A 16,563-nucleotide genomic window follows, 5' to 3' on the forward strand; every position below is an offset into this window, starting at 1 on the left:
TTTGTAAACAATTCAAATCCAAAAATTTAATTAAATCATATTTGTTAAATATTAGGAATGCAATAACCATGTAATAATTTACTTCTAACAAAAATGCTTAGCTTCTAAATTCATTATATTTACGTTTCAAAATTACTAAGAAATATTTTCAATCATTTCATTAACGCTAAGGAAGTCATTTTGATTGCTTTTTAATTTCAATTAGAAAAACAATGATGACACAATTTCTTAGAACTTTGTGACTTTTTGTACAACGTATAATTTATAATTGTTAATATTTACTAATAACTTGTTATATAGCTGTAAATTATATAAAAAATTTAAAAATTAATTTTAAGCAAATTTCTCTTTCAACATTAGTTATTCTTTAACAATCCAGTTATTTTGACTACTTTTGGGCAATATAGGTGTATACTAAGTTTCAGTCTTTCTAGTGTTGAAGAAATACTGAACCAAATAACAAAAATGAATATTTTTAGGGTCCATGCACTAATTTACGTATGTAATATGAATTTATTATAGTTATCTTAGTTTGCATAATTTTTTACATATGTTTACACAAATTCGGTATGATCAATAATATTAATCTTGTTAATGTTTCGTTGAATATGCTTTTATAAATAACTTTTATTTTAATCTAAAAGACACATTCGATAACATTTTCAAAATAATAGTTAAATTACAATTTTGAATTAATTTTTTTATAAAATTAAATAAAGTAATTATTGATTTAAAAATAAAATGAGCCACTTAATATTGAATAGCTTAAAAAGTGTGTATAAATTGTTTTTGTGGTGGCTAATGTAATCAAGAAAAAAAATTCTTCATCATCCACTAGTTATTTTATCATGATCAGTTAAAAGTCTATGGAAATTATTTTGCACCCATGACGGTGACTATGGTAACGAGATATAACTATTGTACGTAGAGGTGTGGGGTCACTGCTTAGGACAGGTTTTGGCTCTGGTCGGCCAGGGAAAATTAATCTTTTTTTCTTCGGTCTATTATGTCAGCCCTAAAGAGAATAGAAGCTATTCCGCACTGAAATGCGCTATTCTAGTTTTCGTAGCAGCAGACAGCCTCAGACTTCGTCACGGGAGGAGTTCTTACCATAGACAAACTAAAGTGCCTACATCCATGTTTTTTTAAGGTCAAGGTTGAATTTGCACTACGGGGGTTTAATCTTAATTTATATATTTATTTTTGATATGAAGCAGAATAATGGTTTTCATGGAAATGAAAACAAATGCTATAAACGTTATAGATATATGTTGCTATGAATGACGGAAATTGGTAATTTTGAAGTTGGCAGTCACATAGTCTGTTTGGTAAATGTCCGAATTTTAAACTAGGTCTAGTTTATTGCCTCTACCCGGAATACATTTCTCCGGTATGCCCTACATCAATGTTTTTTTAAGGTAAAGTGCCACTTCCCTAGTATGCATTTAACCGGTACACACTGATATTACCCCAAATCTATTTTCATCAGATATTAAAATGTCGAATTCATATAATAATACAAACGAATAAGTTAATATAAAATCGGATGTAAGAAATATTTTGGACAATCACCAAAACGACTATGTGATTGTTGACATTTACCAGTGAAAGTCGACATTCTCTTGATTTTGGTTATTCAGGGTAACATATATATGCAACCTAAATTAATGATTCTTACTTTTTGTATCACAAAAATAACTTTACCGACTCACATCTGTATCATATCTTACTGAACTCTTAAATTTTAGCGTTGTTGAATACCAAAATGGTGGTTCAAAACTATCTTTGATTCTTTGTGTAGGAAAACACTTAAATACCAAGAGTTTATGTACAGTGATTCACTTTAGTGTAAAGCAGTTGCCACCATTTTCGGTATTGAGATAACTTTTGCTCTACACAAGTCAAAATTTTTGATGGTTTTCCATTGATGGAACAACATAATCTTGATGGTAACCATCAATAATTCTATCATGAAACATTATATTTTTTGATAGTAACCAACAAAAGTAAATATCCCTTCAATCTAGGAATTCGAACTGATTTATGATGTTTCAACATAAGAATAGCAATTTGTTCTCGTGGTTTGTTCCTTTTGAGCTCTCCTAATTTCCATCACAGTATCTTAGAAATCAAATGTTGGAACGATCATGAACAACTATCACCTAAATGTAGGAATTCGGACTGATTTATGATGGTCCAAAATAAAACTTCTGGGTTTCTGGGTTTTTTAAACCCAGATTGTTTTGATGGTATTTTCCTGAGAACCAACAAGAATTCCCATCAAGAAAATGTATAGTTGAAACCATCAAGGATCATCATGGGTTTTTGATCCATGAGACTTCTCTTGATGGTTAACCGTCATAGTATTAATTTCCATCATGGATTGATGGAAGTCTGTTGGCATATCGAAAACCGTGAACATGTAATGGAAAATCTCGGATGATGGTGACCTTCTTGAATCACACTGAAACTATCAAAAAAACTTTAATGCGACCATCAAAAATTTTGATACGGGAAAATTTGTAACAAAAAAAACGATGTCTCTTGCAGGAGAAATGGTTGTTGCAGTTGGAGGGGAAAGATGACAAAATTTGTCCTTCTCAGTGTGTCTTATCGAATGAATAAGAAGTGGTTGACTCTATCATGCTCACCTTTTGCTATCAGCAAGCACGTCAGTAGCTACCACTGGTAAATTTATATTTTTAAATAAATCTTGAAAGAAATATTTTTTATTTCAAGATTTTTCTTAGAAACGTTCAGGATCTTTAAATATTCTAAGTTAGAGCATTTTTTAATGGCGTGTACTTGGGTTTATTTCCTATTGGCCTCAGAATTGCTCCACACTTATCGCTACCCATTGGGCACCTGTGGCTAAGCCTCGACGGTGGAGTATCGACGTCCATGTCATTGAACCGCAAACCCGTTCATAGGGCTGGTAAAATTTTTTACCGTCGTTAAACAACCGACCCAATTTTATGGGTTTACGACTACCAATGTTCAACTCCGTAGCCTTGTAATTTTGAGCCCAATCCAGAAGACAAGGGAGCTTCTGCATCGAGTATTGGCAGAAATTTGACTTCGTGGAGGACTTTTTGATGGAGCTAACCCGCATTTGCGTTACATAGACAGGAAGACCACGAGACTCTCCCACGGTTAGCCTGACGGCAAGGGGACTCTCACCCATGATCCATCCGTCTACCATTTAGGATATTTCACGTCAGCATTGTGGTCGGTACAAGTTGGATGCGGAATTCGCATCGACTGGGATTTGAACCCGGTTTGCCTCATTGGAAGGATAACGTGCTATCTCCTGAGCCATCGCGGCTCAGGCTGGTTACATTCACACAATCACCCAGATGAAGGGACTTTTCTGTACCTATCTATCTCTATTTCATAACCAGGGGTCTGTTCAGAAGAAATTTGGGTCCGTTAACGGACCCTTCACAAAATATCTTTTCATAAAAACGGTCCATTCACAAAATATTTTAACTTAAAAACGGACCCTTCACAAAATATTTTTAATTAAAAACGGACCCTTCACAAAATGATCTTCCTTTTAATTGGACCCTTCACAAATTTGGTTATCTTCATTATTATTTTGTTAATCGAATAAACCCTTTCCAGGGCGGAAAACAAGAAAGATGGATGTAAACGAATTAAGTTTTGTCCTCGGCAGACGATTTTTCCACTTTTCGTCCGAAATTAATATTCTGCGTTCAGCAGTATAGGCTAAATACCAAATATTTGTATATTGCATCTCTAATTTAGAAGCAGAAATTGTTGTTTATATTTAAAAATTTAATTTTTTTAATTATAATTTTGCAGTGTTGAGCATAATCTTGTATGTCTTTACAATTTAAAAACTACTTCAAAAAAAAAAATTTTTTTTTGCAATAACGGACCCTATTTGCACAAATTCATAAACTCGGACCCTGGTTGAAAGAATGTGAGTAATTATTTCACAATTTCACGAAAAACGGACCTTTTACAAAATGTCTGGACTGACCCCTGATAACCATAAATTATTACATTTCTAAATATAATATTTTACTTATTTCAACCTAAATTATTACAAAATAAGGAAAAAACTATAAAAAATATGTTTAAATAAATTAATAATAAAATATTCTTTTTAAACGTCAAATACCATAGTTCGTGGAAGTATTAATTATTTAACATTGTGTTATCTATAAAAGTTAAATAATCAAGTCATTTGAGGGGTTTTTAATTTAAAAAAAAGTTCTTTTTCTGAATGAGTTCTTATAAAATTAGAAAAGTTCCTCCAAAACTTACTTAAATCAATATGACCTGATTTTTAAATATTCAAGGTTGATTGTTCAAATGGAAAGCTAAAGTTATTTGTCTAGAAGATATTTAAAATAGTCAACTGCTCCCAATTTTTAATTCGCGTAATATAACTTTATGCTGCAGAAATATTATTTTTAACTTTTTTAATTTACACAAATTGAACACAAATTTGAATTTTTTTAAGAACGAATATATGCTAGTCTAAAATTACATTAAAAGTTTATGATCGTCATTACAGAGATCAAGTTGCAAAATGATAGTCGTTTTAATATTCTCATACTATTTTGTATAAATTGTCTGTTGGCTAAAGCGAAATGACTAACGTTCGCATGCCTAATCTGACGTTGAGGTTAAAGCAAAAACGTTTTTTAATTATTGTTATGTCAGACAAAGTGAAAATTATTTGTGTTTCATTAATGAAAAAAGTGGTTTTTCAATTAAAAATATTTTAAATAGACTAGTACTTTCCAATTTAAATCAAATTCTACAGATTTGTATAAAAATTTTGACAAATTAAAACTATTAAATTTAGATAACAAAAATATACTTTTTCTAACAGTTGACGCAGTGCATTGCTCATTTATTCCGAGATTGTTCTAAAAAAGGACGCGATTTGTAGTGTGAAATTTTTAATATATTTTTTGAAGTAGGAAGCATAAATTTTTTCGCTGAGTTTTAGTAAATCAACGTGATCATACAGAAAATGAAATCTTGTCCATTAATTAAATGCAGCAATAATAATAAATTAAGTGCATTTTCTACAGACTGCTCGCTTTTGCTCGTCAAACCCTGGAACTTCTTACAAAGTTCATATGAGATTGCTGGACGATTTGGAACGTATTACGTATAAAGTAGGAATCATTAAAAACAATGGAGTGGGTTCATGTTTGTTCGTAAAACTAACTCAAGTTCTGAATTGAATTGTTCGGAAGGAATTAAAAAATGTAAGCAAATTAAGACGCATTGTTAGTTTATTGACAAAAGACATGTAATTCTGCTGCTAATAGCTTTAGTAAACTAAGCAGGGGTATCCGTCCCCTGCTCTCCGACCCTTGCGGATTGCTTCGCTTACTGTCTCTACATTGATCTTGCTTAATACTTCAGCTTTTACTCTCTAATATATTATATATTTATTATATTAGTAGATCCACCCCTACTCGCTTTCCAAACATTCCCCGGATTGCCCACAAAGCAACAAAATATTAAAGTAGATTAATATTTTCTCGTTAAAGTAAGAAACTTAACAATATCATATCTGCAGAGCCGCAGTGGCTCAGGGGATAAAGCATTCAACTTCCAATGAGGTAAATAGAGTTCAAATCCCAGCAATGGTTTTTCGATACGAATTCCGCACCCGGCTCGCACCGACCACTGTTGACGTAAAATATCCTAGTCAGCCTAAACGTGGGTGGTTATCGAGGTTTTCCTCTCCATGTAACGCAAATACGAGTCAGTTTAATTAAAAAGTCCTTCACGGAGGCTAATATCTCCCAGTACTTGATCCAGGAGTTCCCTTGTCTTCTGGATTGGGTTCAAAATCACAAGGTGTTGAACAGTGGTAGTTGTAAACCCAAAAAATTGGGTCGGCTGTTTAACGACGGTCTGCCTCTATACTGATTAAGATTCTTTGTAGCGGTAACAAAATTATATTATCTCCGCAAACAGTTAGTATTTCAATATCTTTTTCAATTATTTTGTAAGCAATGGTGGAAAAAATTAATTTTGTTAAATTATGAGAAAATATTAAAGTAGACATTTTATTAATACTCTAGATACAAAAAAAAAATGTACCTCAAAAATAAGGAGATTCAGCAGCTACAAAATAGATGATCCGAAATTCATTAGAAATTTAAGCAAAGTTAAGACTTCTTTTTCGGCAAAATATACCTCCGCTAGCTATCGCTTGCTAAACCCCAGAATTAAATGCTTTTGCAGTTCATTTCAGATCGCTTGGTTATTGTTAAGTTCTTACACTTTATTTTAATAATAGTTGATGGAATGCTCTTTCTCAAGAGTGCTGGCAACCAGAATTCGTCTAATATAAACTGCTCACACCTAAGCGTCGCTCCTAAATTAAGATTATTATTATTATAGATTAAAAGTAGTACGCCCTTTCTTAAAAATCATTAACCCATCAAAAAGTTAATAACTCTTTAATAACTCTTCTTCTCGTTAAATAATCTGCAGCGATACATGAAATTAAAAGCACATTTTCGTACTTTATGTGCTTATAACTTTTTGGTGTTCAATAATTACAGCCTGAAATACTTATTAATAAAATACTTATCAAAGACGAATCACTAGGGAGGAAGGTGAGATGACTTAAAGATTTATATTAAGATCGGTCGTTACCAAACACCCTATATATTCTAGGGCAATTTAAAGAAATAATAAAACTGCTTAATTTCATGCTAATATATTTTTGCTTTGAAATAGTAATAAGATGAATCATTAAATCAAGGGCTAATAAAACGACCTTTTCAAGATCGCGTCAACATTTGGTAATTAGTTGCCAACATTTGGTGTTTACTGTTAGGGTAATAAAAATTGCGCATCGATAAATCAAGGTCCAATCAAACGACCTTTTAGCTTTCTATAACACGTTTAGCAATTAGTTACTCTTTTTATGAACAATGTGTAACAAATATCATATGAATTACGATATTCAGGGTTAAAATCATGACAAATTAAAGTATCGCAAAATATAATTCAAAAAAAATACGCCCTCTTATTAAAATTTTATTTTTATCCATATTGTACAATAATGATTCGTTCAACCAAAAGTTTTTTTCTGAAATAAACTTGCTCAACTTTCTACTGTATATCGCATATGAACCCGTTTTAGTGAGGTTAATATAACAGAACTCGGTGAAAATGACTAAGAAAAATTTGTTTTCTTAATAATAATTGCTTTAGAGTTAAAATATTATTTTTATTATGAAATTACTGTTAACGTAATTTCTAATGAGTATATTATTTTTTAATCTTTAACAAATTGTTGAACTTTCGTGTAATAATAAAGGGTGTATACATTTTTGACGTCTTGTCAAAAATGAAGTTAGAAAAAACATACAAATTTAGGGACGTCAATTAAAAATAGAAAAGCGAGAAAAAAAATAGAAATGGTATCGAAACCTGGAAAATCATTAACTAGGAAATAGAGACTATTGACATGAAGACTTGTTTGATTGCTGAAAAAATTGAAAAGCGGCTTATTCATAGAAACACCATAGAATTTAATCTGTTTTTCAAACAAATCTTTTTGTTTTGAATTTTCCGTTCCTCGGTATTAGATTTGTCAGTAGATTCGAGAGTATTTTTCCGATTTTGATGACGTTTTTGTTTTTTACATGCATAAATACTAATTTGAGGCCGCTAATGTGTATGCTTATTGCCCTCGTTTTTAACAAGGAGTTTAGAAGTATAAATTAAGGGCAGTATCACACTATTTTGATCATTTAAATCCGTGACAACGGTAAACAAGTATGTGAATGTTTCGAATATGCCATAGTTTTCGTAAAATCTTTAAAATAATTTCTAAATCTTAATAATTTTCAAATTTTTATAATTTAATGTTTGCATTTATTATCAAATAATAAAAAAATGAATATGCATAATGGGTTTAAATTTAGCACTAATCAAAACTAGTAAAACCACAATGGTCAGTGATTAAGTCTGTCAAAGTGAAGAACCGGGATTCAATCCCTAGTGGCGGCGTGAAACATACCCAGCTTCAGATGGATGAGTACCAGTTTGTCTACGAAGTAAAGGTGGCCTATGCCCTATCCTAACCACATAGCCATAATCATGCCGTTGGTAACGAAATTGTGAAGCTTTAGCATCTATGTTGCGGGAATGCTTTTTTTAAACCAGCATTAGTTAATAAAAATAAAAGCTGAAGTAATAATTTAAGACTACTATTAAAATTAACATGTATAGTATGAAAATATAATTTTTTTCCTTCTTACATTAAAGTCGTAGAGAAATCTATTAATTTAATAAAAATATGAAAAGAGTTTATTTAATTTAAAAGTCTAGATATAGTTCCTAAATATTGATCTATAATTATGTATACAAGTTTTTCAAGCATTCCAATTAAAATACACATTGTTCTGCAATCACCACTCTTAACATAAAAATTTTGAAACCTTGCCAAAAATGATGTAATTTACGCACATCGAATCTATAACGTGCCATTGGCAATAAAATTTTTTAAAGTCCGGCTTATTTCAAACACGTTTCCAATAATTTCTGTTGATTAGAATAATAAAGAAGAAAAGAAGTGGGTAAAGGATTGTCTCTAATAGAATTACAATTTCAAGACAGGAGAAAATCGTTATTTTTTTGAGTTAATCATCCCCTCAGGCAGCATCAGATATCCTCTTCTATTAAGGACATTTATTAAATTTTTTAATAAAAAAATAAAACATATTCATTTAAATATGTGGTGGTTGGTTGTGTTCAGGACAGGGGCGGATCCAGGAATTTTTCCTGGGAGGGGGGTCATAGACTCAGATTCCTCAGATCCCCCAGACTCAGATAATTTTTAAAAAATATTATTTTTGAAAAAATAAACTAGGGTTTTTAATACTAGTCTTCTCATTTATTTTTTTCATAATGAACAATACATAACTATGACGAATTTCGTTTTAATCTTTTGGATTATGATTCTTGAGACAGTCAAGAACATAATTAGATGGGGGGGGGGAATCGATTTTTCCGACCTTCCTAGGTGCGTATGCCCCTTTAAATAATTTTTAAAATATTTTATTTCTTTTTACGATTTAGTTGAGTCGCCGCAAATATTTTTAAAAAAATTATATTGAGCTCTAAAGATGCCCCATTGTTGGAGACTTCCTGCCTTCCATTAGAAAAATCCTAGCATCACCCTCTATTTTAATTATTATTTTTCTTACTGTATTCTAAATGCATGACTTTTGTTTAGAGATCGCTGAAATAGATCTTTAAAATATATTGCCACATAGATCTTCAATATGAAATATATTGCCTAAAATGCAAATATATATTGATTTAAAAGTTAGCAGAATAGAATTAGCTTTTAACTGCTTATCAGAATAACTATTATAGTAAAAACTATGTATACGACAGGGTGCTTAGCTTTTTTAAGAAGTGCTCTTTTTCCATTGTCGTTTTTTAAAAGCCCTTAAAGGTGCTTTTTTCATGGGGTATTTTTAAAGTGCTTAATTTTTCCCCTTTTTCAAAATTAGTTTTTTTCCTTTACTATGTTGATTTTCATTTCGAATTATACAAAAAGACACAGTTCACATTGTTCTATACAACGTTTTCACAATTAATTCAACCCCTATCTATTTTGGCGTATTGTCAGTCCGTAGCGAATGAAAACGCCATTCGTTTTACATGATTCAAAATTTTATGATTTTGGACAATTGTCAAAAACAATGCAAAAAGTTTTTTTTTTGACATGACGGTTAAAACAAGATAAAACCGCCAATTGTCAAAAACTTTTCAGCTCTGCCTGATTATGATATTTTTTTAAAGTGCTTAAAAATATTTTTTGAGAACTCGAAAAGTGCTTAAAAGGTGCTTATTTTTTGTTGAATAATTTGGCTACTGAGCCTGTCTAAGAATGTGATAAATATGTATTTTTGGTATTGAATTTTATATTGGTATCACATATCCATTGTAGCCAAACTTCAGAACGGTTGCAGCTGTAGTTATACAAATGGTGCCTATGTATAATAAAGTGGCTGTGCGCTAAAAGATGCGATTGCTTACAACAGCCCCACCTGGTGAAATATTGCAGTGTTAGCATTCCTATCACGAAAGCGTTACAATAAGGGAGGAAATAATCTATAAAGTGTATTGATTTTAAAAGAATATACACTTTGTAAACATCAACGCATTAAAAAAAGAAAATGCATATTTATGTTTCACACTTTAAACAATGGGACGTAATGAGACGATCTAGGGGAAAATGTCTAGTTAACTAACAGACTCATTTATTTCTAATGAATAACGCAAAAAGAAGTTTTAGACATCGAAAATAAAGGTTTGTCGCAAAATTGAGCGTTTATTTTTGAAAGTGGTAGGTCCATTTGAAGCTAAAGAACCTGTTGTTTATTTATTCTCTTACGATTTTAATAATCACAGCTGCGTTTTGATGTTTCATCAAATTATAGTGTTAAAAACATCATCCAAATAGATTAATCTTTATCAAAGACTAACCCTTAGAAAATGGAGAGAAAAAAATAATTTGAAAAAATGGACTTATTCCGCTTTTAAAAATAATGACACATTTATTTTTCTGTTTGAAAATAACTATAATGTAATAAATCTAATAAATAATAATATAGAAAATGTTGTTCATTGTTTTAAAAGTTCTTTACTTACTTACTTATCCTCTACGTGCCTTGGGCACTTAAGGCCTCTAGCATATCCCTCCAACGCCTCCTGTCTTTAGCAATAGATCTTGCTACCTCCCAGCCAGATATTCCACATTCTTTTAATTCTCCCAAAAACATGCGCTGGATGGTAAATCTGGGTCTTCCTCTTGTTCTCTTACCATCAGGGGCCCATGTAAGCGCAACAGATGAAATTTTTTCTTTGGGCATTCTAAGGATATGTCCGAGCCAGCTCCATCTTCGTTTAAAAGTTCTTTGTTAGCATTAAATTCAACAAGGTATGTATTTGTGTTAAATCAATCTAAGACTTTTTAATTCAATTTTATCTCCAATATCTCATTTCGTTTTTGAGATAGAAATGTTAACTCCAAGTTTTTTCAGCATTTAGATATAGAGCTTTGCACATTACCTCTTTGTTATGTATAGTCACTTTACAATACATAGACACCACTTTTGCTTCAGTAAGTACCTTGCATATTACTTAAAATTAATTAAATATTATATTTTAACAGAATGTAAATTTCATTTAACACTTAAAACTGCTTAGCATACCAAATTAGCATTTGAAATTGTAAAACAATCTTCAACTATATTATCATTACTTTTTTTAGGAGAGTCCCACATCCTTATATAATTCAGTCAGCAATCCAGGTAGTATCAATCATTTCACATTGTATTCAACACCATCTTTGCCAAATATATCATTGGGGACACCTCCTGTACCTACATCTGCTGTAAGTTTATTTTGGAACTGTTATAGGAAAATATATTTTGTTCTAAAAAAATACTTAGAATTTTATCTTTCTCTTGCTTGCGAATTATTTATTTCTCCTATGTTAAAAATGCTGCCGGAAAAAAAATTTCCCTTTTTGTTTGACATTTTAAACTCAATGCTTTTATAAATATCTTATGAAATCTAGCTTCAGTCACAATTTTGAAAGTTCTTGTGTTTTAGAAGAATAAATCGATAATTAAAAGTATGAAGCATTTTTTTAACATTGAATTATTATATATTACCAAGTTTTACTTTGGCACAAATTTTACTGTTTGAATGCTTGAATACACAACTTTTAAGTGAAGGAATTTCAAGCTTTTGATATTTAAAAATTCTCAATATACGAAGTTTTCCATGATCCTCTTAATAAGCATTTTTAGAATTGCTTTCCTAAAATGAAGTTCAAAAAATTGCATACATTACCGGATGCTAATTAATATATAAACTAGAAATAAAAACACTATATAACAAATCACTATTGAGAGCATTGAAACCTGTTTGATTGCCAGCGGAAACAGTGGATTTGAAAAAAAAGTTTTTCGGCCTGCTTTCTTCAGTAGTAATTCGATGATTTCAATTTTTGCAACATCCTTTGCATTTGTAGACATAAATAATTATGCCTCTTAAATAAATTGGGGCTCATATTTTTAATGTAATGCTTCCTTCAAATATCTGTGACGTGCATTCTAGTACAGGTTACATTTATTATGTCAAAATGATATCTTATTGTTTAAGCGTTTAGAAATGAAATGAAATAATCAATGATTCTTATTAGAATTTATGTTGCAATCCTTATTCTTCTTTTATTCTTGGAAATTCTGAGCAAGTGAAGCAACTTCTCCTAAAAAAGAAATTATCTAAATCTTAAATTTCTTTACTGACTTTTATATAGAAATGCCATTTTTAATGCATCGAAAAATGAACGGAAAAATAATATACACCAATACTTATAGCGTACCCTCTAAGTTCTTTAGGCGCTAAGTTGTAAACACCCTCATTACTTGACCCTTTGCTTACGGTAAACTACGTTGTACCATCGCATGTGGTCCACATGTTGTACCAGCGGTAAGCAAAGGGTTAAAGAGGTCAAGAGTACACAGTTCTTGTTCATTTCTGTAAAACTCTCACTTTAGGCATATGTATCTTCGGCTAAGGGCAATGGTGAATTAAATTTTAAGTTAATTTAAATAATTAGCTTTCTTTCAATTTTATTTTAAAGCAACTTCTCTTTTTATCATATTCTATACTGAATCTTGAATATTTTTTATCGACTCTACAGGAAATTGGTAAAAGTGCTGTACCAGCTGGTTCTGAAGTACAGGAAAGAGATATTTCCACCATAAGACTAGGAATGCCTCTTGCATCAAATGTCTTACAGTCTTTAACATATTACCCAGCATTACCGGGTATACTCTCTAATTCTTAAAAATCTAGTTGTCCAAGTAGCAATTATTCATGCAATTTTTTTAAACGTAATAAATTTTTAATTTTATGTCAAATTGAAAAGATATCAGCTTCAAACTATTGCTTTGTTTTACAATAACTTTGATTCTTTGTTAACATAAAGGCAAAAATACTTCGTTGAAATCGATATATAGTATATGTTTAAATTATAATAAATATATTAATGTACGTGAAAATTTCTATATTTCTTTTAATTTTTTTTGTTGAATTTAATCTGTTTATAATTCTCGCATAAATAAAAATACATTAATAAATTTAATTTATTATTTATAAATGCTTTAATATACAGCATGTTACAAAATGTGACTCACAAATTCATAGGGGTGATATTAGATATGAAAAGGATAAAAACGTAACGCAGAACAAGGGATTACCAGCCACGTTAAGAGGGAAATGGGATTTTACAGTCTACAACGACATAAAAACGATTCTCGAATGTACATGGAGATGACACCTATGCACAAGCCAGATTACACAGGTAAGTTTGTATAATCACTGGATTAAATATAACTTAGTTCATGGTTCATAGCGTTTTTAAAAAGACCTTAAAAGTGCTTATTTTCGTTTTTTAAAAGCCCTTACTTAATTTTCACTTTTCGAAAATGAGATTTTTTTTACCTTGCCGAGTTTCGCTGTGTATCATGCAAAAGTGTGGTTTTCACGTTGTTCTATTCAGCGTTTTCACAATTAACTCAACCACAATCCATTTCCCATAACGTATAATAGCGCCAAACATGTTTGATGAAATACTTGGGACTGACTACTGAGTTGGGTTTGATGAGATTCTTGCACTCCCAAATGCAACTCAGCTGCAAGATATTCTCAATTTCAGGCTTTATTTTACGCCCTCTGAAAAGTTCTTTGTCAGTAACTAGTAATTTTATCATGATCATATAAAGTCTTTGAAATTTATTTTGCATTTTGTTAATGTAATAGTGCTTAAACTTTTTTTGAATGCTTAAAAAGTACTTTAAAGGTGCTTATTTTTTGTTGAGATATTTTAATGAACTGGAATGTATTTCAATCTGTTAGTTTCATAAGTTTATTAAACAATCTACCTCAATTTCAATTCTAGAACCATTCAAAGACCTCTTGGGAGAACACAGTCAGCTCCACTACCTCTTGATCATCCAATGCTACAATCACAAGCCATACTTTTATCACCTCAACAAAATGAACAATATGCTCGAGAAAAGAGACTCTGTGAGCAGCAGCAACATAATCTACTCAAACAAGTAAGAGGTCTTCTGATTGATTTAATTTGCAACTTCAAGAATTAAAATATTTTTTGTCTAAAACTTTTGTACATTCCGTATCAGTTTTTTTTATTTTTAGTTCCAAAATAAATACTTTTGGAACTTTTTAAAATTGATCTTCTTTTTCTAAGTAGGATCTAACTTGAATTTATAAAATATATACTAATATTAACAGGTTATGGAATATCAAGAAAGAAAAAAAATGCTTTTGATGCTTTTCTTTTCTTCAAAATAGTTAAATTTTTAAGAGTGAAGTTTTTATGTCGTTATCCCTCTCTAAATAAAGAAATCATTTCTAAATTATTTCTGTTCCAAACTTAGATTGGTCATCCGTCCTCATCACGCTGTTGCTATTCAGTCTCAATTACACAATATTTCTCTGTATACACTCAACTGCTAATTACAACGCAGGAGCTATGTATGATCTTAATGTAACTGTCATGGCCAGCGATCAAAATCCAGTTAACTTAATACAGCTCTCCAGTCTATACACAAAACAGCAATGAATCAACTAGTGGAATTGTTCATCGATTCTATCACAGATAAAATTCTGAAGGGGTAATGTAGTGTGTCTACCACTACAATTATTTAATTCCAGTTCACTAGTATATAAGACATGTTAACTCAATTCTATGTTGGGACACCTTTTCATGGATGAAAGTTGACATTGTCGATAACATTTGTCTTTATGTAGTATATATATAGATAAAAATGTTATAATGATTTAAAATTATACTCCATACAGAACACATTGGTATATAAAGAATGGGAATATTTTGTATGTAATCTGTCACCTCAATTACAATTTCCAAGGGGTCAAATGATTTTGAACTTGCACTTCGTTTTCAAAAAAATGTAGAGGTTGGTTACGAGCGATACCCTTTGAGTTGGTCCCCCTTTCTCCTTTTTTTTCAGTTTCTTGTGGGCCACTACTTGTTGAAAATTGTCAAGACTTGGCGATTTTTCTTCCATTGATCACGATACAGAAATCTTTCCCAAAAAATTATTGATAAATACTCTAGATGCAAAACCTCCTGCTTTTAATACAAAGCATGAAGAATGCATCTGCTGTATTAAAAAATTTTGTAAAAAGCTTAGTAATGAGAGCATATTCCTATTGAAGCTAATTGATATGTTTAATTCATAATTTTTCCGGTTTCACAACTAGATGACTCCAATGTTTCTATTATTTAACTTCATGAATTGAAAACAAATAAAAAAAAATTTTATAATTAAAGAAATACATACTTCAATATATGTGTGTAAAAAAAAAACTGACTTTAGTTGATCATTTATAGGTATCTACATCAGGCATCAATTTGGGAAAGCCTCTGTCTCGAACCTCTTGTTGCTCTTAGTCCGATTGGAAGTCGTCAGGAAACGCCTTCTCCTCATCAGGTGCAAACCTCTTTCTTCAAAGAATAACTTTATAAAAATTATATTAAAAACATTCTGGCTACTGCAGAGTAATACTTAAAAGAAAGAAAAACAAGCTATTGAAATCAGATGAATTATTAACAAATTAAATCAAGGATGGATTAAAATTATAAAAAACCTTGGTTATTTAAGATTGAAGCTGAAAGCTGGTTATTAATGAAGGGCAAGTACATTCCAGTAACTCTATTTAAACTGGCTTTTGATGATTTTAATCCCTCCTTCATTCTGATTGACTTTGTAAATGATTTGATTACAAATTTGTTTTTAATCATTTAAGTATTTATTTGCGACGCCTTATTGTTTAATAGTTTGAGCTCTGTTTTTTTTTTAAAAATACCAAATTTAACTTTTTAACAGGTGTTGTGTACGACAGTTTAATGTTAAAACATCAATGTGTTTGTGGTAGCAGTGCTCATCATCCTGAACATGGTGGTCGCCTACAAAGTATATGGGCAAGGTTACAGGAAACCAGTCTTCTTAATAGATGCGAGGTAAGAGGCAATTTCGAATATTAAACAAATCTCATTTATATAAAACAAATAAATACATAATTTTTATTTTTGTCCATTAACATTTTCATAATCTTACAATGCCACATTTTCGTAATTATGCAATTATTTAATGATTCGATGTAAAATTAAATGGTGCAACAAAAACAGATAACCAAATCCCGTGGCTCAAAATAGTCAAAAGATCTCAACTTAATTTTTTGTCATGTTCACAATATTTGCATTTATTTTCATTTGGTGTTCTTAATAGCCTTTGTCTATACTAAACAAATCTTATTATTGCCAAAAATACAAAAGTAAACTCATTGGATATCTAATCAATCAAATTAGCTCAAGAGAAAATTCTAGTGTAGATAAAAATATAAGAAAAGTCTTACCTAAGGAGAATCCACAAATATTAGGAGGTAATATATTAAGAAAGACAAAATGTT

At 30.7% G+C, this 16,563-nt stretch overlaps 1 protein-coding gene across 5 annotated transcripts in view; it reads left to right on the forward strand.

Annotated features, from left to right (window-relative positions):
• The window catches only part of LOC122271685 (uncharacterized), a 48,822-nt gene extending 32,708 nt beyond the window's left edge, over positions 1 to 16,114 (forward strand). The window contains exons 1-6 of one of the 5 annotated variants that reach the window (XM_087165039.1): positions 11,358 to 11,425; positions 12,746 to 12,872; positions 13,252 to 13,408; positions 14,006 to 14,165; positions 15,485 to 15,584; positions 15,981 to 16,114. In XM_087165039.1, the coding sequence (XP_087021165.1) occupies positions 13,324 to 13,408; positions 14,006 to 14,165; positions 15,485 to 15,584; positions 15,981 to 16,001 (366 nt within the window). In that variant the 5' untranslated portion in view covers positions 11,358 to 11,425; positions 12,746 to 12,872; positions 13,252 to 13,323 and the 3' untranslated portion in view covers positions 16,002 to 16,114. Of the gene's footprint in view, positions 1 to 2,550; positions 2,689 to 11,302; positions 11,426 to 12,745; positions 12,874 to 13,251; positions 13,409 to 14,005; positions 14,166 to 15,484; positions 15,585 to 15,980 lie in introns of those variants that run through there. The other 4 variants (XM_087165035.1, XM_087165038.1, XM_087165036.1 and 1 more) reach the window with 4 other exon arrangements.
• Positions 16,115 to 16,563: the final 449 nt, after the last annotated feature.

This window comes from Parasteatoda tepidariorum, chromosome 5, assembly GCF_982258835.1.
Source record: "Parasteatoda tepidariorum strain Cologne lab strain chromosome 5, Ptep-v5.0, whole genome shotgun sequence".
NCBI lineage: Eukaryota > Metazoa > Arthropoda > Arachnida > Araneae > Theridiidae > Parasteatoda > Parasteatoda tepidariorum.